Here is a 23,627-nt window from a genome sequence, read left to right as displayed (position 1 = left end):
AGAGAACTAAGACTAAAAAGAAATGAAGAAATTCTCCAAGAAATATCTGACTCAAGTAGAAAATGCAACACAAGGATTATAAGTATCCCAGAGGGAGAAGAGAAGAAGAATGGAGCGGAAAGCTTGTTCAAGAAATAATAGCCGAGAACTTCCCAAACCTGGGGAAGGAGCTGGAAATCCATGTGACAGAAGCCAATAGATCTCTAAACTTTGTCAATGTAAAAAGTCCAACCCAAAGGCAGATAGTAGTGAAGATTGCAAAAGTCAATGACAAGGAAAATATTAAGGGCAGCAAAGGAGAAGACAATAACCTACAAAGGATTCCCCTATGAGGCTGTCAGCAGGTTTCTCAGCAGATATCTTACAGGCTAGGAGAGAGTCGAATGATATATTCAAAATTGTGAAAGACAAAAACTGGCAGCCGAGCATACTCTATCCAATGAAAATATCCTTCAAATATGATGGAGAAATAAGAACTTTCCAAGATAAACAAAAGTTAAGGGAGTTCATTGCCACAAGACCCCCTGTATAAGAAATTCTCAGGAAAGCCCTCATACTTGGAAAAAAAAAAAAAAGAGGAAAGGGGTTACCAAACCCTGATCAAAGGATATAAGGAGAAAGGCAAAATCAGAAAATCACAGCTCTCCATCAGAACAGGTTAACAAATGCTTAAGCATAACATTAAAGATAAAGGGAAGGAAAACACCGAGAATAAATATAGTCTGGTGATTTTGACCACAAGCTCACAACACAAGAAGAAAAGAAATGTGACAATAACAACTTAGAAAGGGAAGAGGAAAGGTATGGAACTGGCTTAGTCTAAGGAAATAAGAGGCTATGAGAAAATGGACTATCTCATCTATGAGATGTTTTATACAAACCACATGGAAACCACCAAGCAAATAATTAGAACAGAGACAGAAATTAAAAATAAGACGAAATCCAACGTGGAAAACTACCTAACTGAATTGGTAGTCTAAAATTCATGGGACAAGAAACAAAGCAAATGCAGGAGAACTGGAAAATGAGTGATAAAAAGGCAGCACTAGGACCCCCACAATTGAATAATCTCTCTAAATGTAAGTGGATTGAATTCTCCAATCAAAGACACAGAGTAGCAGGATGGATTAAAGAACAAGACCAAACAATATGCTGCCTCCAGGAAACACACCTCAGCCCCAAAGACAGACATAGACTCAGAGTGAAGGTATGGAAGATGATACTCCAAGCTAATAGTGAACATAAGAAAGCAGGTATTACCATAGTTATATCAGACAAAATAGACTTCAAGGCGAAACAGGTAAAGAGAGACAAAGAGGGGCAGTTCATAATGATAAAAGGGACACTCCATCAAGAAGACATAACACTTGTAAATATATATGCACCCAAAACAGGAACACCAAATTACATAATGCAACTATTACCAAAAGTAAAAGGAGGTATCAACAACAATACAATAACAGTAGGGGACCGCAACAGTCCACAAACACCAATGGATAGATCATCCAGTCAGAAAGTCAGCAAGGAAATTGTAGAAATAAATGAAAAAGTAGACCAGATGGACTTCATAGATGTATATAGAACACTCCGTCCAAAAACAGTAGGTTACGCATTCTTCTCAAGTGTGCATGGAACATTCTCAAAGATAGACCATATGTTGAGAAATAAAGCAAGCCTCAAGAAATTCAAGAGGATTGAAATAATATCAAGCATCTTTTCCAACCATAATGCTATGAAACTAGAAATCAATTACAAGAATAAAGGTGGGCAAGGGGCAAACATGTGGAGATTAAACAACACAATACTGAATGACCAATGGATCATTGAAGAAATAAGGAGAAATCAATTATCTGGAGACAAATGAAAATGAAAACACATCATACCATCTCATTTGGGATGCAGCAAAAGCGACCCTAAGAGGGAAAATCATCGCAATACAGGCTCACCTCAATAAACAAGAAAAGTCTCAAATAAGCAATCTCAAACACACCTAACAGAATTAGAAAAAGAACAAACAAAGCCCAAAGTCAGTAGAAGGAGGGAAATAATAAAAGTTACAGCAGAAATAAATGAAATTGAAACAAAAATGACAGTAGAAAGGATCAATGAAACAAAGAACTGGTTCTTTGAGAAAATAAACAGAAGCGAAAAACCTTTAGCCAGGCTCACTAAGAAAAAAAGAAGACTCAAACAAATAAAATCAGAAAAGAAAGAGGAGAAATTGATACCACAGAATTACAAAAGATTATAAGAGAATAATACGAAAAACTATATGCCAACAAATTGGACAACCTAGAAGAAATGGATAAATTCGTAGACTCTTACAACCTCCCCAAACTGAATCAGGAAGAAAGAGAATCTGAATAGACCAATCACAAGTAAAGAGAGTGAAACAGTAATCAAAAACCTCCCCCAAAATAAAAGTCCACGACCAGGTGGCTTCTCTGCAGAATTCTACCAAACATTCAAAGAAGATTTAATACCTATCCTTCTCAAACTATTCCAGAAAATTGAGGAAGATGGAGCACTTTCTAACCCATTCTACCAGGCCAACATCATCCTGATCCCAAAACCAGACAAGGACAATACAAAGAAGGAAAACGACAGGCCAATATCTCTGATGAAAATAGATGCAAAAATCCTCAACAAAGTATTGGCAAACCAAATACAGCAATACACTACAAAGATCATACACCACGAACAAGTGGGATTTATACCAGGGATACAGGGAGGGTTCAACATCCGTAAGTCAATCAACGTGATACACCACATTAACAAAATGAGGAAGAAGAACCACGTGATCATCTCAATAGACCCAGAGAAAGCATTTGACAAGATTCAACAGCCATTTATGATAAAATCTCTCAATGAAATGGATAAGAGGGAAAGTACTTCAACATAATAAGGAACACATATGACAAATGCACAGCCAACATCATACTCAATGGGGAAAAACTGAAAGCACCCCTCTCAGAACACGAACAAGACAAGGGTGCCAACTCTCACCACTCTTAATCAACATAGTCCTGGAGGTTTTGGCCAGAGCAATTAGGCAGGAAAAAGAAATAAAAGGAATCCAAATAGGCAAGGAAGAAGTGAAACTCTCACTGTTTGCAGATGACATGATATTATATATAGAAAACCTTGAAAAAATGCATTGGAAAGCTCCTAGAAGTAATTAACGATTACAGCAAGGTTGTAGGGTACAAAATCAACTTATGTAAATCAGTAGCATTTCTATACTGTAAGATAAACTAACAGAAAGAGAACTCAAGAACACAATCCCATACACAATCGCAAGGAAAAGAATAAAATATCTCAGAATAAATTTAACCAAGGAAGTGAAAGACCTAAACAGTGAAAACTACGAGACTTTCCTTAACGAAATTGATGAAGACATAAAGAGATGGAGAGGCATTCCATGCACATGGATTGGAAGAATAAAAATAGTTAAAATGTCCATACTACCTAAAGCAATCTACACACTCAATGCAATCCCAATCAGAATCCCAAGGACATTCTTCACAGAAATAGAACAAAGAATCCTAAAATTCATATGGGGCAACAAAAGACCCCGAATTGCTAAAGCAATCCTGAGAAAAAAGAACAAAGCTGGAGGCGTCACAATCCCTGACTTCAAAATGTACTACAAAGCTATAGTAATCAAAAAAGCATGGTCCTAGTACAAAAACGGGCGCACAGATCAATGGAACAGAATTGAAAGCCCAGAAATAAAAGTACACATCTATGGACAGTTAATCCTCAACAAAGGAGCTGAGGGCATACAATGGAGAAAAGAAAATCTCTTCAACAAATGGTGCTGGGAAAACTGGACAGCCACATGTAAAAGAATGAAAATGGACCATTCTTTTACGCCACTCACAAAAATAAACTCCAAATGGATCAAAGGCCTACTGGTAGGACCTGAAACTATAAGGATTCTAGAAGAAAATATAGGCAGTATCCTCTTTGACATCAGTCTTAAAAGGATCTTTTTGGACACTGTGTCTTCTCAGACAAGGGAAACCATAGGAAGAATAAACAATTGGAACTTCATCAGACTAAACAGCTTCTACAAGGCAAGGGAAACTAGGACTGAAACAAAAACACAATCCACCACTGGATAAAAATATTTTCAAGTCATATACCCGACAAAGGGTTAATCTCCATAATATATAAAGAACACACACAACTCAACAACAAAAAATCAAATAACCTGATCAAAAAATGGGCACGAGCTATGAACAGACATTTCTCCAAAGAAGACATACAGATGACTAATAGGCACATGAAAAGATGCTCATCAGCACTGATCAGGGAAATACAAATCAAAACTACACTAAGATATCACCTTATACCCATTAGAATGGCTAAAATAACCAAAACAGAAAATCAATGTTGGAGAGGTTGTGAAGAAAAAGGAACCCTCATACACTGCTGGTGGGAAAGCAAATTGCTGCATGCGCTATGGAAAACAGTATGGAGATTTCTCAAAAAAGTAAAAATAGGAATACCATATGACCCAGCCATCTCACCACTGGGTATCTATCCAAAGAACTTGAAATCAGCAATTCAAAGAGATGAATGCACCCCGATATTCATCGAAGCATTATTCACAATAGCCAAGATATGGAAGCAACATAAGTGCCCATTGACTGATGACTGGATAAAGAAAATGTGGTATATACATAAAATGGGATACTACTCAGCCAAGAAAAGGATAAAATAGTCCCATTCACAACAACATGGATGGTCCTTGAGAGTGTTATTTTAAGCGAAATAAGTCAGATAGAGAAAGACAAACTCTGTATAACTCTACTCATACATGGAAGATAAACAAACACACAGACAAAGAGAACAGATTAGTGGTTACCAGGGGAAAGGGGGGTGATGGGTGGGCACAAAGGGTGAAGTGGTGCACCTATAAGCTCCCTGACAAATAAGAATGTACAACTGAAATTTCACAATGTTTTAACCTATTATAACCTCAATAAAAAAAAATCTAGGTCTACTGAACACACTGTAGTGTATGATACAAGGAGAGAATGCACTGATCAGAGGGCCCAGGCAAGTGTGCCCATTGTTGGCATAGGTCAACTTAAATTACGTTATTCGGACCAGATATAGACATTGGTCTCTTGAGAGATGATTAATGTGGGTCAGCCCCAAAGACCCTGATCACTTCTGCCTATTAAGATGAGTAGCTGTCATTTGTTGAGCAATAACTAAATGTCAGTTCCTGCATCGCTCAGGGATGTTAGTGGCAGGCAAAAGAAACTCTCACTTGTTGATCTGAGTAGAAAAATGAGTTTGTTCAAAGGAAGTGAGGTAGCTAATAGAAGTGCAGGAAGGGCTACAGAATCAGACTTGGGGCCAAAACCAGGACACAGGACAGGTCTGGGGAGGACCCCACTGCCGCTGCTATAATTCAGACCCTGTGGCTGGGACCATAGGGACTCTGGATCCATCTTCTAACACTATGGCCACTGCAGTGCAGGAATGTGATATTGCCATTGCCACAACCAGAGAGAGGTCTTCGTGGCCCCCACTTTTTGGTCATTAGGTCCACATTCAAAGACTTGAATGGATGCTTCTGTTCAACAGAGCCGAGTCATATCCCTTAGCTGTAAAGGAGGCTGGGAACCTATTTGGCTCTTTCATCTTCAATAATGAGAGGCCGCTACCCACCAAGATCCATAGGAGGAGGAGTTCCAGAAACCTCAGGAAGGTGGTAACGGAGTCAGGCAGCTCACAGTATGTCCACTACACACTGACTACCTAGTGAGGTAGGTACTGTTATCCTCACTTTATAAACAATGATATGATGTACAGAGAGGTGAAGGAAGTTGTCCAGGGTCACACAGCTAGTAAGTGATAGATCCTAGATTCAAACCTGGACTGTCAGACTCCAGAACACACACCAACAGCCATTGCTCCATACCTCCACTGGATGTTCAGGAAATGGAATTTCCAGGGTCACTAAGCTGTGGCTTTCAGATTGTGGATTGTGTGACCTACAGGATACTTTCCTTGGGGTAGAGGTGCCTGAGCGGCCAACTGGCCTCCAAGAATCAGCTCCATCTTGTCATTGACTGCAGTAGCTCTGTCCAACACGCAAAGTGGCCCTGCAGGCAAGGCTAAGGGAGGCAAGTGAGCAGGAGGCAGCTCAAAGCTTCTGTCTGGTTTCTTGTTGACTCATTCCCTTGACTTCTGCTTCGATCTCCTTAAGGAGATCAGTGGATACAGAGGAAGGACATTTCCATTCCTTGCCTTAAGATGGGATGTATTCTTCCCTGTTTTTCCCAGTCGTTTCCATTGTGTACACTGTTAGCATCAGTTATGAAGGAACGGACACTGTCCTGTGCATGCGCCAAGGTCGCCCCACCTCCACACCTTTGCTCATGTTGCTCCTTCCACCTGGAATGCCCCTGTTTCCTCCCTTTCTATTCACTACCAATCCATCTAGCTGGGAGTCAGCTCCTTGTTGCCGTGGAAACTTTCATTTCTACAAAGTGTAAAGCAATACACAACTTTCTAAAAGTGTTCTTATTTATAGCTGGTTTTCTTTCCAAAGGAGAGTCTCCAAGACTGAAATTTATCAAATGATACTTTTACTTTTACTACATATGGGAAGATTCATTTCCAAAACGTCTGTGGCAGTTCACATTCCCACCAGTAAAGCAGGAGAGCTGTGCGTTTTGGACAAGCTCCCAAGGAGATTCTGAAATGCAGTACAGGATAGGAACCAATGGCTCTGAGCGATCTCAGAATGGCCTCCTGGTTCCTGAAAAGGCTGACAGGAGAGACGCTGGAAGGCAATGAGTGGGCTCCCTAGGGAAGTGAAGAAATGCGGGGTTCTTATCAGCCCTCTCACATCCTTCAGGCGGTGGCAAACCTTTCTTCCTCTGGGGAACTTCCTCCAAGGCCACTATATAAAATGTCAGTGTGGGACGGAGCAACGGAAGATCTGAGATTTGGGAACTCCTCAGGACCCAGGAAGACTTCTTGGTAGGTAAGTGCTTTCTGGTGTCGTGGAACTGGTTCCAAGTAAATGTTCAATCTATCAGGACGCATCTGGCCTGGACTGGGAGGTTCTGGAGGGCTGGCTGGCACTGTGTGCAGCTGTCAGCTTGCATGGGTGTCAGCAGGGACAGGAATTCTTATCCTCTACCTTTCACATTCCTTCCGAGGTATGCCAAAGCTCTCCTTGTCTGGCGAAGGCAGCGATGCACATGTGGCTTCTTGAGCTTTGAGGAGGCAACCCACTTTCTAAGTGCTGTGTACTCCTAGGAAGGCCAATAATAATTGTTGCTGGATCTTCTTTGTTTCAGAGACTGTGAGGGGCCCATTAAGTACAAAAAGTAAAAGTAATAACTCCCTTATTCACACTCAAGTCCACAGGAAAGCCAACCTTGGCTGTCCCTCATTGTCTGATTCATTCTATTCTAGCATCCTGGAGCCTCAGGGGCTGGGCTCAGCATTAGCTTTTCTGGTCCATCCTGACTTCTACTCATGCCTACTCTTTCTCCAGCTAACTCCAAGGTCCCCTAATGGTGTTGCTGTGATTGTGTATGTTTATGACAAACTGTGTTCTCCATTTCAGGACAAAGTCAAGATGAAATTCCCCCTACTTCTGGCTCTTCTATTTGGGGCAGTTTCAGCCCTTAATCTAAGTAAGTCTCTTTGGTTTTCAGTCTTTCTTTCTCTCCTTTGCTCCTTTCTACATTACATAAGGTGAGAGTCACAAAGTCACCCCTTCTCTGGCTATCCCCTATTTCAGGATCTCTGCCTTTAAAGGAGCAGGGTCTCTAGAGCCTGGAGTTAAAGGGACACTTCAGGGCATCCGTATATCTGCAGTCTTGGTTATAGTATGATATTCTCCGTTTTGTCCTTTCTTCATAATGTTAATGATGATCACAATAATGACTTCCTTTTCCTTTGAGCTCACTGAGTGCACTGTGCTAAACATTTTCTGTGCATCATCTCCTTTAATCCTCATATCATCCCCATGAGCTCCCTTTGGGAGCTTGCCCATTTGTACACACATATCACAAATAAAGTAAAGCTAGTAGATGATGGAATCGGTACACAAACCCGCAACACCATGACGCTAACACCTTGCTCTTAACACCATGACTCATGTGGGAGGCTGGGTTCTCCTCACGGAGCCTTGTTTCAAGTTCCTCTCTTTCCAAGGCTGAAGCCTCAGATGCCTAGGGCAAGGTGGGAACTGTCCATGGTTCTGTGGAGGAAGGGAGAGAGATGTGAAGGAGGTGCAATTGGCCTTTCTCTCTGTCAGGGACTGAAGCATCCAACTTTGAGAGCCCCTTGGGAGATGACACCCTGCCTCAGGATAGGGAGATGCCAGAACGTGGGGCAATGGAGGCTCCTATGGAGGGACTGACGCTGACGAAGGGAGAGGAGGAGGGGGGCTCCGGAAGTGAAGATGTCCCTGAGGGAGAGGGGCTTGTCAAGTCTGTCTCAGCCCTAGAAGAGGTGGACAAAGACTTTCAGTGCCCTAAGGAAGAGGATACAGTCAAACTGGAATGCGCCCCTGGATGGACGACCTGCCGCTTTATTGTGGTGTCGACAGCCATGAAATATAATCAAGCTTACGTGAGTGGCCTGTGGCTGTGACTGAGGCCTGTGGTGGGGAGGAGTGCGTGGAGGGGATGTCTCTGGCCTCTGTCTCACTGTTTATTTTCCTCACTGAGGACCCTGGGGGTGCCAGCATGCGCTGAGGCCCTCAGAGGTGTTAGAGGCAGGTAAGGGGATAAGAGTTGTGGATCATGTGGAAACAGAAGTTGTGTTGTGATCTCCAGTCTTCAAATGGCTGTGGGGTTGGCGTGGGGAGTGGGGGAATGAATTGTGGAGACTTGGAGACCCAGCGCTAAGGTAGTGTGAATTCCTGTGGGATGGGCACTTCATTTTCTTCTTTTATCCTGGCTTGCAGGATACTTGCCGGAGGTGCTATGGGGGCTTCCTCATCTCCATCCATGACCACACCTGTAACTACAAGATCCAGTCCAAAGCCAGATTTCTCAACCAGGGTCAAGTCTGGATTGGTGGTGCAGTCAGATATCCGGTAAGACCGGTCCCAGCTCTAAGGGAGCCTCTCCTGACCCAAGTCAGTGCACAACTTACTGCAGATTTCTTTGTAGTTCTGCTCTATGATCCCCTGAAGAACTGGGGATAAACGGACACCTGGGCAAGACATCAAAGGGGCTGCCTAGGTATCAGGATGAGCCAAGGATTTAGAACGAGGAGGTTTGGGTTCAAGTTCTGCTCAGCCTCTGACTGTCTGTATGACTTGGGCAGGACTGTGAGCCTAGTTCCTTATTTCTAGGATGTGGTTGAAACTCCTGTCCCACCTCTTGTTAGGGCCAGAGGGATCAAGGCATCACAGGGATGCATAGAATGTGATGGTGATGACCACTGTGGATAAACATTTTGGTTGACCAGAGCAGTGTCCATCATGGTCCAATAGTCAAGGAAAATAGCTGGCAGACAGCAGGAGGAACAGACAGGGAAAGTGCCAGCTCTCCTTCCTGTCTTCCTTTTGCCTCATGCTCCAACCCACCTTCTCCCTCCTCTATCCTCTAGGGTAGCCGCAGGAGATTTTACTGGATGGATGGCAGTGCCTGGGATTTTTGGTTCTGGGCTGCTGGCCAGCCTTCGGCCTCTGGTGGAAGCTGTGTGTCCATGTATACCCACGGTGAGGTGGGAGTGGGGATGAAATCTGAAAAGGCCTGGGGAGGTGGGATGGGCTCCTAGAGGAGTTGCGAGGAAGAGCTGGACCCTTCAAGGGAGACGCCTCCTGAATCTACAGACTTCATCTCCACTGAAGTGTGGGGTGGGGTGGGGAGTGAAAACTCCTGGGGCTGAGTCAGGGGAAACAAGAGGCTGAAGGCCGCTTCTGGTTCTGCCTTCACAGGAGGTCGCTGGAGACTATCTCGGTGTGACATGGTCCTCCCCTTTGTCTGTTCCCACTGAGCGGAACCCAGCCAAGACTTCAGAGCTGCCCCCTCCTAGGACACTGCCTCCTTTCGCCTGCCTGCCTCCCCTCCCTTCACCCTCAGCAGTAAAATTGCTTTGCTGAAATTGATTTATTTTTCCTCTGATCCTTGATCCACTCGGCTTAGCCCCACTCATGAACTTTCTGTCCTACAATGATTCCCTATTCCACTGTCCATCATGAAAGGGACCAGAAGTTATCACTCTCACGAAGCATGAAATATGGGATGATGTTGGTGGGGCCATCCTGAAGACAGAGGTATGGGCTCAGCTAGCTCTTTTCATACAACACCAAATTACCGGGTGCCTATGTACAGGTTCTGCCAGGACCCCATCCATCCCTCTTGAACCTTTCACGGTGGATCCTCAATGTCCTGGCCTCTCTCTCCTACAGACTGTGCTTACCTTAATGTGCTAAGAAATTGTCATGACCCAGGTACAGCCGACAACTCTCAGGAGTGGGTATCTGAGCACCCCAGTCCTCGGGGGGAATAATTCTAAGGCATGCCCTGGGTACCATTTCCCAGTGGAATTAACTTCCAGCTACCCATGGAGGTAGCTGTCTTTACAACACATATTTTCTTGTGAATTATTCTCTTTGCTACTAGTACCCTTGCACCTCCCAAACAAATTTGCACACAAATTCTTGACTTAGGATCTGCTCCTTGGGATACCCAATATCAGACAACCTGCTATATGTTCAACCCTATATAAGGCCTGGGAATATGTTAGGACACAGCCCCTTACTGTTGGGGAACATACAGTTGTTTATAATATAAGCACAACAATATCCACTAACTGTTACCACACAGTGCACATACAAATGACCCCTTCTGTGGCAGGCACTATACAGAGATGACCTTGTGTGATCCATAATTATTATCCCATCTTACAGAGCCAGGCTCAGAGAAGGGATGACCTGTTAAAAGATTTTCTCAAGGCTGAATACCCAGATGCAAGCAAGCCTGTGGTTTTACTATCTGCTCCAGAGCATGTTGCTTTAACCATTTTGCTTCTCTGGGTGGAGGCATTGGCTGATCTCCCCTCCAGGACATGATCTTATGGGGATGGAGCACAGTGCAGGGGGCAGAGGGAGGCGGGCAGGATGGACTCCCTTAACCTTGTGTTCATCTTGGGGCATAGGACTCCAACCTAGCTGGAGGTGAGGGTGTCTCAATCAGAGATGAGGAAGGAAGGCATTCTGAATCCTCTCTCCACCTGGGAGGCAAGCAGAAAGTAAGGGGTCAGTGTCCTGAAGCCCCTTTCCTCCAGGACACCTCAAATCGAGAGAATTACAGATGGGATCAAGGTCATAGAGAGAGGCCAATCAAGACCTTTAAGTTTTTGAGTATGGCTCAGATAGGAGAAGCTACTTGCTGAAGTTTGCACAGCAAATTGAGAAAGAGATAGAAATAAAACAGGTCCATTGTAATACTGTAATTGTACCACGATAGTCTGTTGATTTCAAAGATGCTGGAATTCTGAAATACTGTACGGATTCAGCCCTGTGCTGGGTACTGTGGAGGATGCAGCTGAAGTAGAATTTTCACTCCTTGCCCTCACGGACCTTATATTCTGGTGTGGGAAGGCATTACTTCCCTCTATTCCTATATTAATAAAAAGAGTAACAAAATCACCCAGTTATTAAGCATTTACTGGGTGCCAGCCTCTGTGCTAAGCGGTAGGTGGATTTTGCGTTGCCCCTCACAAATCTCTTCTGTTGGGGGCATGTGTTGTGATAGAAGTGTGACTTCCAGTCCGTGGAGATCCCCTTCGGGGGATTAACGTCAAGAAGGGGCATGAAGGAGACGACTGAGTTCCCGGGAACGTCCTGTATCTTGTTGTGGGCACAGTTGTGTGGGAGCATTCACTCTGTAAAACTTCCCTGAGCAGCGTACCATACTTGACAGAATGCATGCTATACATCCACAAAAAATGTTGTACAAAAATGAATGAGTGAAATAAGAGCACTGGCTTTACATTTGAAAATATGGGTTTCTGTGTGCATTTTCTTTCTCCAACAAGATATTAACTAAGCTTTGTGAGAGGAAGATGGTGTGTTTACAATGGAACCTGAGGAGCTCCTCACACCGTCCGAAGCGCAGAGCCGAATCTACACTCAGGGCTTGTGTGTTGATTAGGGTCACAGTTGTAGCCCTGCTTTCCTGACAAGGGCCGCTCCCAACACCATCCGCCAGGGACAGTTCTGAGAGCTGTACTGAAGCTGATCTCATTAGAGGTAGGTTCTGGCATTAGCCTCAGTTTACGGATGAGAAGACTGAGACACAGAGGGCTGACTCTGTGAACTGTGATTTCATTATACATCACACAACACTGCCTCTCAAGATGGCAAGACACACCCTCTGCACAATGTGGGGGTGGACAGACTCTCAGGAGGCAGAGTGTGAAAACCCTATGAACATAAATGCAAACAGTGAGCCAGAGACTTGGAACTTGACGGATGTTGAAAATGTTGGCACCATTGGCTAGAGTGTCTGGAGGTAACAAATTTGGGTGTGTCCAATAAAGGGAGGACTTGGGAGTCAGACAGAGTAGGGTCAGCATGCCACTTCTTATGAGTTGTGTGGACTTGGGCAAGTCATTCAACCTCTCTGAGCTTTTGTAGCAGATATATAGGCTAGAGTTGGCAACACCAGATTGTAGGATGATTTTAGTGACTAATTTAGTAGGATAATGGATGTAAAAGCCTTAACGAAGCATAATATGTGGCCTATGGTAGATCTTTAAAAATGTTATTTTCAGTTTTAAATTAGATAGGCACACTGTGGTGACTGAGCAAGTCATTGGAATGACTTTTCCCAGGGTTCATATGCAAAGAAAACTGGGTCAATGCAGAGGAGGAGCAGGCTGTGGAGAAGGGAGGTGAGTGAGAGGAGGCAGAGGGAAGGCAATCATGAGTGCATAAAGAGCCTGTCTCTGGTGTAGAACTGTCTCTGTCTTACTGAGTGACCTTGGGCACCTGTTTAAGTGCTCTGAGACATCCTTTCATCATCGGTGAAACATGACGTTGAAATGAAACAATGCATGCAAAGCTTGTCATGGTGCTGGTTCATGAGAGTAGTTGACCTTATTGGTCAACCCAACAGCTGAGTGAAATGATGCCCCTGGCCTCGGCCCCAAGAGTTGGGTGAACATGGAGGAGGAGGTCTAGTCCTCTATCCCCTCCTCCACTAAGCGGTCTGAAGTTTGAAACCCAGAGACCAGGGTTTGGGGGCCCGGGAATTGGCCAATCTCCCCAATCAGCTAGATAAGCTGAGGGTCTGGTCCGTTGGGCTTGGGAGATAACAGCCAGGATGGTTACTCCGCAATCAGGCCCAGAAGTGACCTCTCTGATACTTCTCCATTTGTAGGTCCCCTGGGAGAGCAGAGGAGAGGAAGGAATCCAGGCCTTTTCACCCTCTGAGTTATCTGTTCCTGGTGCCCTGTGAAGGGGGGACTTGGCTGGAATCTGAGGAAAACCAGGAGGTCCCAGACTTGAGTCCTCCCTCCCAACAAGTCCACTAGCTCTTGGCAGTGATATCCAGGTAAGTCACTGCTTAGAACTTGCTAGTCTCTCCTTGGACTGCACTGAATTTGGCTGGAGCTTGGTTGATGGAAGCTGGGTTTGATATTTTTGCATTTATTTTGAGTTTTAAGAAAGATTGCGTTGAAATATAGTTTGACTTGACTACTGAATTCTGTAGTGTTCCCTTCAATGTTGCACTCGAGACAAATGCATCACTCACTTCCCTCTAGTCCTGACCCTGTGGTGGTAGATGGCTGGACAGAGATGGAGAGTGGGGTGGGGTGGGGAAGTTGGTCCACCAACGTCTGAATGACTCTGCATGAAGCTTTCTATTCAAGTTGTTGCTGCCTGGCCAGAAGATACGACCTGAGGTTGGACAAAATGGCATATTCTAGATCAGTGATACTCTTCTGGGGCCATTTTGCTCCCCAGAGGACAGTTGGAAATATATGGAGACAATTTCGATAGTGATGACTGGGAGAGGCGTTACTGGGCTCTAGTGGGTAGAGACTGGGGATGGTGCTAAACTTCTTACACTGCACAGGGCAGCCCCCCACAACAAGGAATGCACTCCAAATAGTAAGAGTGCAAAGGTTGAGAATCTTGATCTAGATCCTCAGCGGAGAAGAAAGAGCATAGGTTTTTCAAGCATTAAAGGTGAGAAAGGGAGGGAGAGGGAGAAGGAGAGTGAGGAAAGGAGGGAGGGAGGGGGAGACAGAGAGACAAAGGTTGCAGAGCCAAAAAGACTTCGAAATCTCGGTTCACCCAATTGGAGTGAACTCTTGCCAGTCACTTTCCCTCTTTGAATCTCACTTTTCATGTCTGTGAAGTAGGGATAATCACACATCTTCAAGGGAATGAGATGAAAGTGAATATGCAGGGACGTGAATGCATATAAAGTACTTGTAGATAAGGACCAAGGGGGGCTGAGACTCCCTTCACCTCCTACCTCCTCCTGTCATGGTCTCCCGGATCCCTGGATTCTCCACTCCATTTGTTGGGATATTGACCAAAGGGAGGCTGCTCCTGAGGTTAAGGAGCATTGTTCAGGCCGGGGCCCTTTAGGGGCACTAATAATAACTTTGCCTCGACAATAGACATCTGGGATCTTCTCAGTCACACCAGAGCGGATGGGTACCCACATATGGCAGTAAACCTCAGGAGGCAGGTCCCAGTAGAGAGCATGGCTCAGGGGGGAGAGGATTGAGCAACCTCCTGATCCGCTCCAATGCCCCGCACCCCACCCTGAGTCTCTTCCCACTTCCCCCAAAGCCCAGTATAAGGGTTGCCTCTGGGGCCCAGCAGCCAGAGACACTGAGAGCAGAGCCTGAAACTCAGGAGGTGAGTGCTCCCCCTGGCTGCCCATGGAGGAGGGGTCCCGGACTTGGGAGGAAGCAGGATCTTATCTGGCAAACACCTTGGAGGTCTGACCGCAGGATTATAACGGCCACTGTCCTTCCCTCTTCTTCTCCACTGTGAGTGAAATAGGCCCTGGTCCTGAGCAGACCTGTTCCTCCAGGGTCTGGGCTAAGTGGTGTTCCATTGAGCAGTGATGGAGTTCTCAGGAAAAAAGGGACTTTTGACCTTGAGCTGACACCCTCATGTCCTTTCCCCGATTCTCCAACTCAGGGTCTGTTAATTGGACGAGAAGGGAGCTCTCTAGTTTGCCCTTTAATAAACCAGTTAAACAAACTTTTCTTCTTTGCCCTGTGCCAGGGGCTCTCCAAACACACTGGACATCCCAGGGAGGCAAGGTAGAGCTGTGTCCCTGTCACAAGACTGAGTAGATATGAAATGCCCTGTGCTCCTGCCCCTTCTCCTGCTGGGGACAGTTGCTGCTCTTCATCTGGGCAAGTCCTCCCCTTCTCGTCTCATCTGTATTTCTCTTTTCTCCCCTTTTCTGCACCGTTTTTGCACTGGTGGGGCCGAGGCCACAGCCTCCCCTCTTCAGTTGACCCAGCTCATCTCTGTTAAGATTTCTCCTGGACTCATAACTGTGACCTGAACTTGTTATCGGGGCTCCTTCACAAAGAAAAACCATCTACTTGTGAAGGTGAAGGGCTTCTCACAGGTGCTTCCTCCCACCCCAAAAGTACACACCTGTGGTGTCAGCCAGAAGTCAGGTTCTCATCCATTTGTGCATATGACCCAAGACTTCTCGCCTCACTCAACACCTCGGAGATCCTTCCAGTCTTGGCGCCAGGTGGCGTCCACACGAAGGCTTGAGTGGGATCAGAGCTGTCCATGGTCCTGGAAGAAAGGGCTTTCCTCCCCTCCCCCCAACTGAAGGCAAGATACTTCTTCTTCCCAGAGAATGATGACCCCCATTTGGACATCCATGGGACACAGGCCTGATCCAGAATGTGGAAGGTTCAGGGGAGCAGGAGGGAGAGTTGGTTCTGACAGACGAGGTGATTCAGTCAGAAGGAGAGGAGGCTGAGGCTTCCACCAATAAACACACCTTCGAGGATGAGGAGACCGTGGAGTTGGACCAAGTTGCCCTAGGTGAAGACTTACAGTGCCCCAGGGAAGAGGAAACAATTCAATTGTCTGGCCATCCTGGGTGCAAGACTTGCCACTACTTCTTGGTGCGAACTCCTAGGACGTTTAGAAAAGCTGAAGTGAGTGGCAGGAAAGCTACTGTGGAGGACCTGGGGGAGAAGAAGGGAGTGGATTCAGCCTGCCGTTCCATACTCACTTAGACTAGTGGTTATCAAAGCCTAATGTGCACCAGAATCTCCTAGTGAGATTAAATCTGTTAAGAAACAGATTTCTGGGCTCCATCCCCAAAATTTCTGATTTCACAAGTCTGTGATGAGACCTGAGAGTTTGCCTTTATACCACATTCCCAGGTGATGAAGATATTGTTGCCTGGAGACTGCACTTTGAGAACCACTGATTTGCACAAAAGGCTTTGGTATTAGATAGACCTGTGTTCAACCCTGGCTCTGCCTGTCAATGGCTGCGTTACCTGGGAAAATCATTTCACCTTTCAGAGCTTCAGTATCTTCATTTGTAAAATGGAGATATGTAGTTCCAAGCTCTTAGACTTCTGGTGAAGTTTCAATGAGATAATACATGGAAAGTATTTAGAATAGTCCCTGGGTCATTGTAAACTCTCAATAGATGGGGGCTATAATGATTCTGAGTATTATTATTATTTCCTGCAAGAAGTTGCTGACAGCAGTGAAAGGAGCAAGCGATGAGATTGAGGGGGGTAAGTAGGTCCCTGATTTATGAACTGAAAAGGGATGTAGGGCTCTCTCCTGGAGACTCATGGACTTGAGTAAAAGGAGAGTGAATTCTTTACACCACCTCTTCTTGTCTCTGCAGAATGTCTGAGAGGTGCTACCGAGGCAATCTTGTCTCCATACACAGCTACCGCTTAAACAATCGCCTCCAGTGCTTGATCAGGGGGATCAACCAAGTCCAGGTCTGGATTGGAGGTATCTTGAGAGGCTGGGTAAGTGAGGGGCCAACTCCCAGGTACAGGAAGTTCTTTCTGATCACCTCGAGAGTACACCTGCTGTCCTCCTGTCTTATCCCGCAGCTAAGGTAACCTTAGGCAGGTGGTGATGAGCTGGAGCTGGCTTGTACTGGCTCAGGAGAACCAGTGATTAGGCACATCTCTTCCCAACTCCATGTTCTGTGACTTTACGCTTGTAGGTTGAAATCTCCCATGGTGGATGAATTTACACCAAGGAAATTGGGAACTGTTGCAAGTCCCTCTGCCTTCTCACCTTCTCCCAGAGATGGTTGTTAAACATTTACCAGCATGCCACTGGTGTCACGAGATAGGTTCCATGCCCATCTTGGTCACTTACTAGCTGAATGACTTCCTTGAGCCTCAGGTGCCTCCTGTCTAAAATGGAGTCCTTGTTCTGTTAGAGTGGCTCTGGGATTCTGGATGAATAAGTGCCATCACATTTGCTACTCAAAGGTGGTCCATGAAGCAGTAGTATCAGCATCCCTTGGTAGCTTGCTTGAAATGCACAATCTTCAGCTGCACCCCAGACCTCCTGCATCAGAATCTGCATTTCAACAAGATCCCCAGGAGATTTGTATACACAATGAAGTCTGAGAACCCAACTCTGTGTGATGATGCCATTGCCTGCACTCAGGGATGGATATTTGGGTATCTGGCTTCTGGCCGGGTGAACAGTGAGAAGAAATTATACATACAGCGAGTGTCCAGAAAGGGATGCTTGGTGCTCGGTGGGCATTCTCTGGAGACCATGATTGTCTCTGTCTTCCTGGATTTCTGCCCTCTGATGCAGCCTATCTGTTCTCTAGCGCTTCTGCAGGAGATTTCGCTGGACTGATGGGAGCCGCTGGAATTTTAGATACTGGGCCTCAGGGCAACGTAGAACTGGGAGAGGCTGCTACGTGGCTTTATGCACCAGAGGTGAGGGGAACTCGGCACCAGCACAAGGGGAATGGGGGGCAAGGTGAACTCTTACACACTGTCCCTTTGAGCTGTCTCAACACTCCTCCCCAAACTCACACCCTCCCCCCAACCGGAGAGCCAAGGTCCTCTCTGTGACAAGGGCTGAGATGCAGCTACGGATTCCTCAAAGAAAAACCAGGTGATGGGGTGCCCTGTGTGGGGGCTAGATGTGGGCTTTCCATCTTATGGCCTGGGGTGGGGGGAGATCCTTTCCCTCTTCTAATATGAGGGAGACAGATGAGAGTAGCAGATGTGAATTTAAGTGTGGATGAGGGATGAAGGAAAGATGTGGGAATTAGGGATGGCTGACAGACAGTTCTCCAGCTTCCAACAGCATGGATGAGGGATGTGAGGGAGCTTAGTACAATGGCTAAGACCATAGGCGCTGGAGTAAGACTGCTGCGGTTCACATCCTGGCTCTGCCACTGGCCTGCTGAGACACAGGCAAGTTATTACCCCCAGTCAGCCTCACTTTCCTCATCTGGGAAATGGGGATGAGCTAGCACCCATCTCTTGGAGTCATTGTGAACATGAAAGCACTAATCACCCTGCCTCTTTTGCTGTGGGAGCTCAAGAAACGTTAGCTGGTAGGGATGTGTAGGCAACATATGGCTGACTGATGACAGCCACAGAAGGCAAGGGAGGGTATGAGGTGCCTGAGGAGGGAAGGAGGGGGGCACAAGCCACACTCAGATGGGCAGCTGACCTCACTGTGCTCTCTATTGCCGGGGGGTCACTGGCGACGAGTTCCTTGCAGCAGGCACCTGCCCTTCATCTGCTCCTCCTAAGCCGTTGGCACGGAGACCCTGCCTTGAAGCCTCCTCCCTCACAGCTTCCGATCAGCCACCTGGACGCTGGGCTGGTCCCCTTGTCCCTCCTGGATATAAAACCAGTCTTCCCACAGCATTTCATGACTCGTTTCTTCATCGCTCACTTTGTAGGAACCCCGAGGTTAGGAACGCCTGGAAGCCATCACTCCTGCATGGTTGGGCTTTGAGGAAAGTTAAAGGTGGTGGAGTAGGGCTCCGGCTAGGGGTGGGTGGGGGTGCTGAGGTGTTGGGCTGCAGCGCCACCTGGGGGCGGAGCATGGACTCCGGAGGACCCTTCTCAGCCCTGGCTCTGGGATTCCCACAGCTCCCCACCAAGGCTCTGGGGGAAGATCCCATTCGGTGGGGGGTGTGGAACTGGCCCTCCTGTTTTGTTTGGGTTCAGTATGCGGGAGGCGGTGGAGTGGGAGTGGGGTGGCTTTTCGAAAAGGAGCTGACCTCGCTGATTGAAGGATTGGGGTGGAGCAGTGAGATGCCATCTGGATAAGCATGTGGGAGGGAGGAGAAAGTAGTCTTGTCTGGGGGCAGCCTGTTCCTCTAGTCCTCTGTCTTGTTGGCCTCAGATTCTGGCCCCTATTTTCCATTCTTCCAGCCACTGTGGGTGAATTGAAAGGCCCCAACTTCTTGTGAGATCTGTTCCCCACTCCATTCCCAGGAGGGTGGCTGTCCTTCCCTCTCCCCCATCCACAGCCTACCTCCCTAAAGGGGCCACATTCTCAGGAGGGAGGTGCCTCCCAGCAGGAGGGCCTTGGGGCCAGTCATGGTATCTGGTAGCCTGTGGCTCCCATGCTGTGTCTACAGCCCCAGGCCTCACCTTCTCTCCCTCACCCCGTGTTCTCAGACCCAGGGGACATTGAGAGAGAGCACTGTTGCTGCTCTTTACCTTGTTTGAGGCAGGATGCTTGGCTCCCGGTGGGATCTGACATTGATGAAGCAGAAGTTCAGACCTGAGACTGGGTATTAAGAGGGCAGACAGCCTTGGGTTGTGGGGAGAGAAAGAGGGGTGCGCTCTGAGACAGAAATACTTCTTTGGGTGTCGTTCTACATGGGGCAAAGGGAGAAGGTACAAATATTCTTCAGATGCACGTGCACATGCGTATATATGTATTTTGGTGTGTAAACGAGTCACTCTTTGTATACCTGTGTGTATCTGTGTATGTGTGAATCTGTATATGTGCATAAATCTTTGAGTCAGTGTGTATTTGTGTGTTGTCTGAGGGTGTACATTTTGTACATCTCTGTGTATTAATGGATAGACCTGTGTGTCTGTGGACACCTATGAAGCTCTGCACTGTAAGATGCGTGAGTCTGTGTGTGCACGCATGTGTGTACTTGTGTGTCTTTGGCCAGTATGTTTTGGGGTGTGTATACATGTTAGTGTGTGTCTGAGCACATCTGTGTACAGGTCTACGTTTGTGTACGAACATGTGTGTGTGCCTGTCCAGGCATCTGATGGGATGTGGAGTTTCAGGAACAAAAGGATCAGTTTCCCAGATGTGCTTTCTTTCTAAAGGTTCTGGAGGTGGTGGAACAGGACAGGGTCAGAGAACCCCAGGGGAGGAGGGTGGCAAAGAAGCAGCAGGGCTGAGTTCCCTGAATATGAGCAGGCCTCTGACAACGGGACCATGGGTCTTGGGCTTGCCATGGATCTCACCAATGCTGGACCTCAGGGACGGCTTCTGGTGAAGAGGCCTGTCCTCCACAGAGGGGTGTGTCCCTCAGCCTTGGGTGCAGTTTGTGTCAGGAAGCTGCTAATCACAGCATGTCAGTCTCCCTGAGGGCATGGAACGGGAACTGCCTGGGGGTCAGGCCCCCACCCAGGTCCCTGCATTGCAGACTGCAACAAGCGAATTCTTTTTCGTGTATGTGTGAAGAAGATTCACCCTGAGCTCACATCTATGCTAATCTTCCTCTCGTTTGTATGTGGGATGCCTCCACAGCATGGCCTATAAGTGGAGTAGGTCCACACCCGGAATCCTAACCTGCAAACCCCAGGCCACCGAAGCAGAGTGTGTGGAACTTTAACCACTGAGCCACAGGGCGGACCCTGCAACAGGGTAATTCTTGACACTCTGCTTCTGAAAGAACAGTGGAATCTGGCTTTCAGGGGTGGGAGGGATAGGCAGTAAAGGAAGCTCTGCATAGGGAGCTCTGGGACTGGGATTTCGGCTAAATGGCAAGCGCCCACTTACCTCCTTGTTGGGGACTTGGTTCTAGCCAATCCCAGTCACCCAATATCTTGCCAGCCAAGACTGGAGGTAGAGGGAGGACAGGGAGAGGAGGGGGCTTAGACCTCTCCAGATTGAAGCTTGCTTGAGGCAGGCAAGTGTAGATAATGTGTCCCTCAAATATCCAGCACTGTCTGTTATTGGGCTCAACTTTAACCATTACATATTCATTCCTTTGGTTGTTTAAGGCCTTTCAGTCTTGAATAGCCTTTGATTAAAAAGCAAATACTCTTAGGAGAAGAAACTCCAAGGGCCTTATCTCTTAATGGGTCTGGGAGGTTGATTGGTAACTTGCCGAGAACGAGGTTTTGCCAGAAGGAACACAGAAGTCAAGGATGTGTGTCACTGTCAGTGGGCATGGGGAGAGGGTGGTTGTGGAGAAGAGAAGCCATTGAAAAGGAGAGAAGGAAGCAGAGAGTGCAATGTTCACCATTTTTTCTTGCTGGGGACCGAGGTAGACTGTGTTTCCTGGTATTCCTTGCGTAAGTTGGGCTCTGCAGCATGCTACTGGATGTGGCCAATGCGATGTGGGAGGAAATGATGTAAGTCTCTTTCTGGCCTTTAAATGACCCCCTATGATCTTCCTGTTCTCACTGTCCTTGCCACAGGGATCTGGGGGTCCCCGTGTCCCTGAAGGCATAGCTACCCGATGGAAGGGGCTGTCTGACCTGCTGTGTGTAGGAAACCTTGAGATTTTGCAGCCCACTTGTTACTGCAGCAGAACCTGGTTTAACACAACACATATAGAAAAGAAGGTGCCCAGGAATGTCCTAATTTTTCCCGGACAGACATAGCACAGAAGTCAGGATCCGAGCCACCAGAGTCACAAAGCTCTGGGTTCGAGTCCCAGTTCTACATTTCATTTTTCTTAGCCTTACTAAGCCTCAGTTTCTTCTTCAATAAAATAAAAGTTGAATTAGACAACATCTGTAATGCATATAACCCTCTGCTTTGCAATGGTGAGTTGTCACTAACTGTGGTCCTTCATGCAGAGTCATTAAGGAAGCAGTGTAGTGGTAGGAATGAGCATGGGTTCCAGTTTGAATTTCCATGTATTGCACATTTCTTCTTCTATGAAATAGGATTAATAACAAATCACAGCAAGCTCACCAGGGTTGGTGTGCGGGTCCATGTGATTATGTTGGTGACTGTGCTGAGGACACCAGGATGCAGGAGAGACAAGTTAGCTATTTTATCAGTACTGATGTCAACCCGAAGTCTAGCACACAGAAGTCCTAACTTAGTTCAGCTGTGGGGGGACAGCGTCAGGCTCACACACACGGGTTCAGGCCATGAGGGGCTGATGCCCCCACAGAAGGACCAGCCCAGTGTGGGGAAGGGGAGGGCTGGGGGAGAGGGCCCCTCCAGGACACTGCTGCCTCTATCTCCTCCTCAGAGAACACCCACAGCCCCAGCCCAGGCTGCTGAGAGCTGGATTCACTGGGAATGCCTGTGTGTTTCCTGGTTGGAGAATGCACTGCTGTCTTCATTGAAGTGTCTCCTGGTCAGATCTCCAGACATGGTCTTATTCTGGAGGCTGCTCCTGGGGTGGTGTTATCCCACCATCCTGAGGGTGGAGATGAGGGGTGAAGGCAGAGTCAGGGAAGGGAGATGGGCCTTGTGTGTGGGGATCATACCCCTTCTCTCCCTGCGGTGGGAGATCATTGGGGTTAGGCCTTTGCAAGTGCCCACTGCTTGGTCGTCCCAAACTACTCCCAAAGCTGCCCACACCCCTTTTCTCTGCACCTTCCTTTAAGGGGCCAGCCCTCATCTACAGTTAAGTTCGTTTCTGCTAAGTCCTCATGGTTATGCCCACACTCCAACTTTCCTGGAGGCAGATTTACCGTGAAGTTAATGAAAAACACTTCAGGGATAAAATGTCTGTGACAGTTCACATTCCCACCAATAAAGCAGAAGAACCATGCATTTTGCACAAGCTCCCAAAGAGATTCTTAAATGCAGTACAGGATAGGAACCACTGGCTCTGAGACATCTGACAATGGCCTCCCAGGTTCCTGAAAGGGGTGACAAGAGAGAAGCTGGAGGGTAATGAGTGGTCTCCCCAAGAAAGTGAAGAAATGAAGGGTTCTTATCAGCCCTCCCACCTCCCTCAGGCTGTGGAAAACCTTCCTTCCTCTGGGGTACTTCCTCCAAAGTCCCTATATAAAATGTCACTGTGGGATGGACAGAAGGAAGATCTGGGATTTGGGAATTCCTCAGGACCCGGGAAGACTTCTGGGCAGGTGAGAGCTTTCTGGTGTAGTGGAAGTTATTCCAAGTAAATGTTCATCTCCTGGGAGGCATTTGGCCTGGTCTGGGAGGTTCTGGAGGGCTGGCTGGGATTGTGTGTGGCTGTCAGGTTGCAAGGGTGTCAGCAGGGACAGGAATTCTCATCCTCTGCCTGTCACATTCCTTCTGAGTTATGTGAAAGGTCTCCTTGTCTGGGGAACCAGAGATGCACATGTGCTTTTTGAGCTTTGAGGAGGGAACCCACTTTCTAAGTGCTGTGTGGCCTAGGAAGGCCAATAATCATTGTTTCTGGATTCTCTTTGTTTCGTAGACTGTGAGGGGCTTATTAAGTGCAA

The 23,627-nt window shown here is 47.0% G+C and overlaps 1 protein-coding gene and 1 long non-coding RNA gene across 2 annotated transcripts; both read left to right on the top strand.

The window, feature by feature from the left end:
- Positions 1 to 6,943: 6,943 nt before the first annotated feature.
- On the top strand, positions 6,944 to 10,105 carry LOC111776077 (bone marrow proteoglycan-like). Its single transcript, XM_023654957.2, has 6 exons — positions 6,944 to 7,008; positions 7,604 to 7,673; positions 8,300 to 8,616; positions 8,954 to 9,085; positions 9,604 to 9,715; positions 9,935 to 10,105. Exons 2-6 carry the CDS (start codon positions 7,616 to 7,618, stop codon positions 9,991 to 9,993), a joined length of 678 nt encoding a protein of 225 aa, XP_023510725.2. The 5' UTR covers positions 6,944 to 7,008; positions 7,604 to 7,615; the 3' UTR covers positions 9,994 to 10,105.
- Positions 10,106 to 14,847: 4,742 nt separating this feature from the next.
- Positions 14,848 to 18,887, top strand: LOC138916404 (uncharacterized). The gene is made up of 3 exons (XR_011423646.1): positions 14,848 to 14,881; positions 16,874 to 17,003; positions 17,834 to 18,887. It is a non-coding gene; the product is annotated as an uncharacterized lncRNA (long non-coding RNA).
- The last annotated feature ends 4,740 nt before the right edge of the window (positions 18,888 to 23,627 follow it).

This window comes from Equus caballus, chromosome 12, assembly GCF_041296265.1.
Source record: "Equus caballus isolate H_3958 breed thoroughbred chromosome 12, TB-T2T, whole genome shotgun sequence".
Taxonomy (NCBI): Eukaryota; Metazoa; Chordata; class Mammalia; order Perissodactyla; family Equidae; genus Equus; species Equus caballus.
The sequence above is the reverse complement of the archived record's forward strand: the minus strand, read 5'-3'. Positions and strand labels throughout refer to the sequence as shown.

What these genes read in the sequence shown, in the direction of transcription:
- LOC111776077 (XM_023654957.2), top strand. Translation starts at nt 7,616, where the DNA reads ATGAAATTCCCCCTACTTCTGGCTCTTCTATTTGGGGCAGTTTCAGCC. An exon ending in AGTTTCAGCCCTTAATCTAA is followed by an intron (nt 7,674 to 8,299) that starts GTAAGTCTCTTT and finishes TCTCTCTGTCAG; the next exon opens with GGACTGAAGCATCCAACTTT. An exon ending in GTGGTGCAGTCAGATATCCG is followed by an intron (nt 9,086 to 9,603) that starts GTAAGACCGGTC and finishes TCTATCCTCTAG; the next exon opens with GGTAGCCGCAGGAGATTTTA.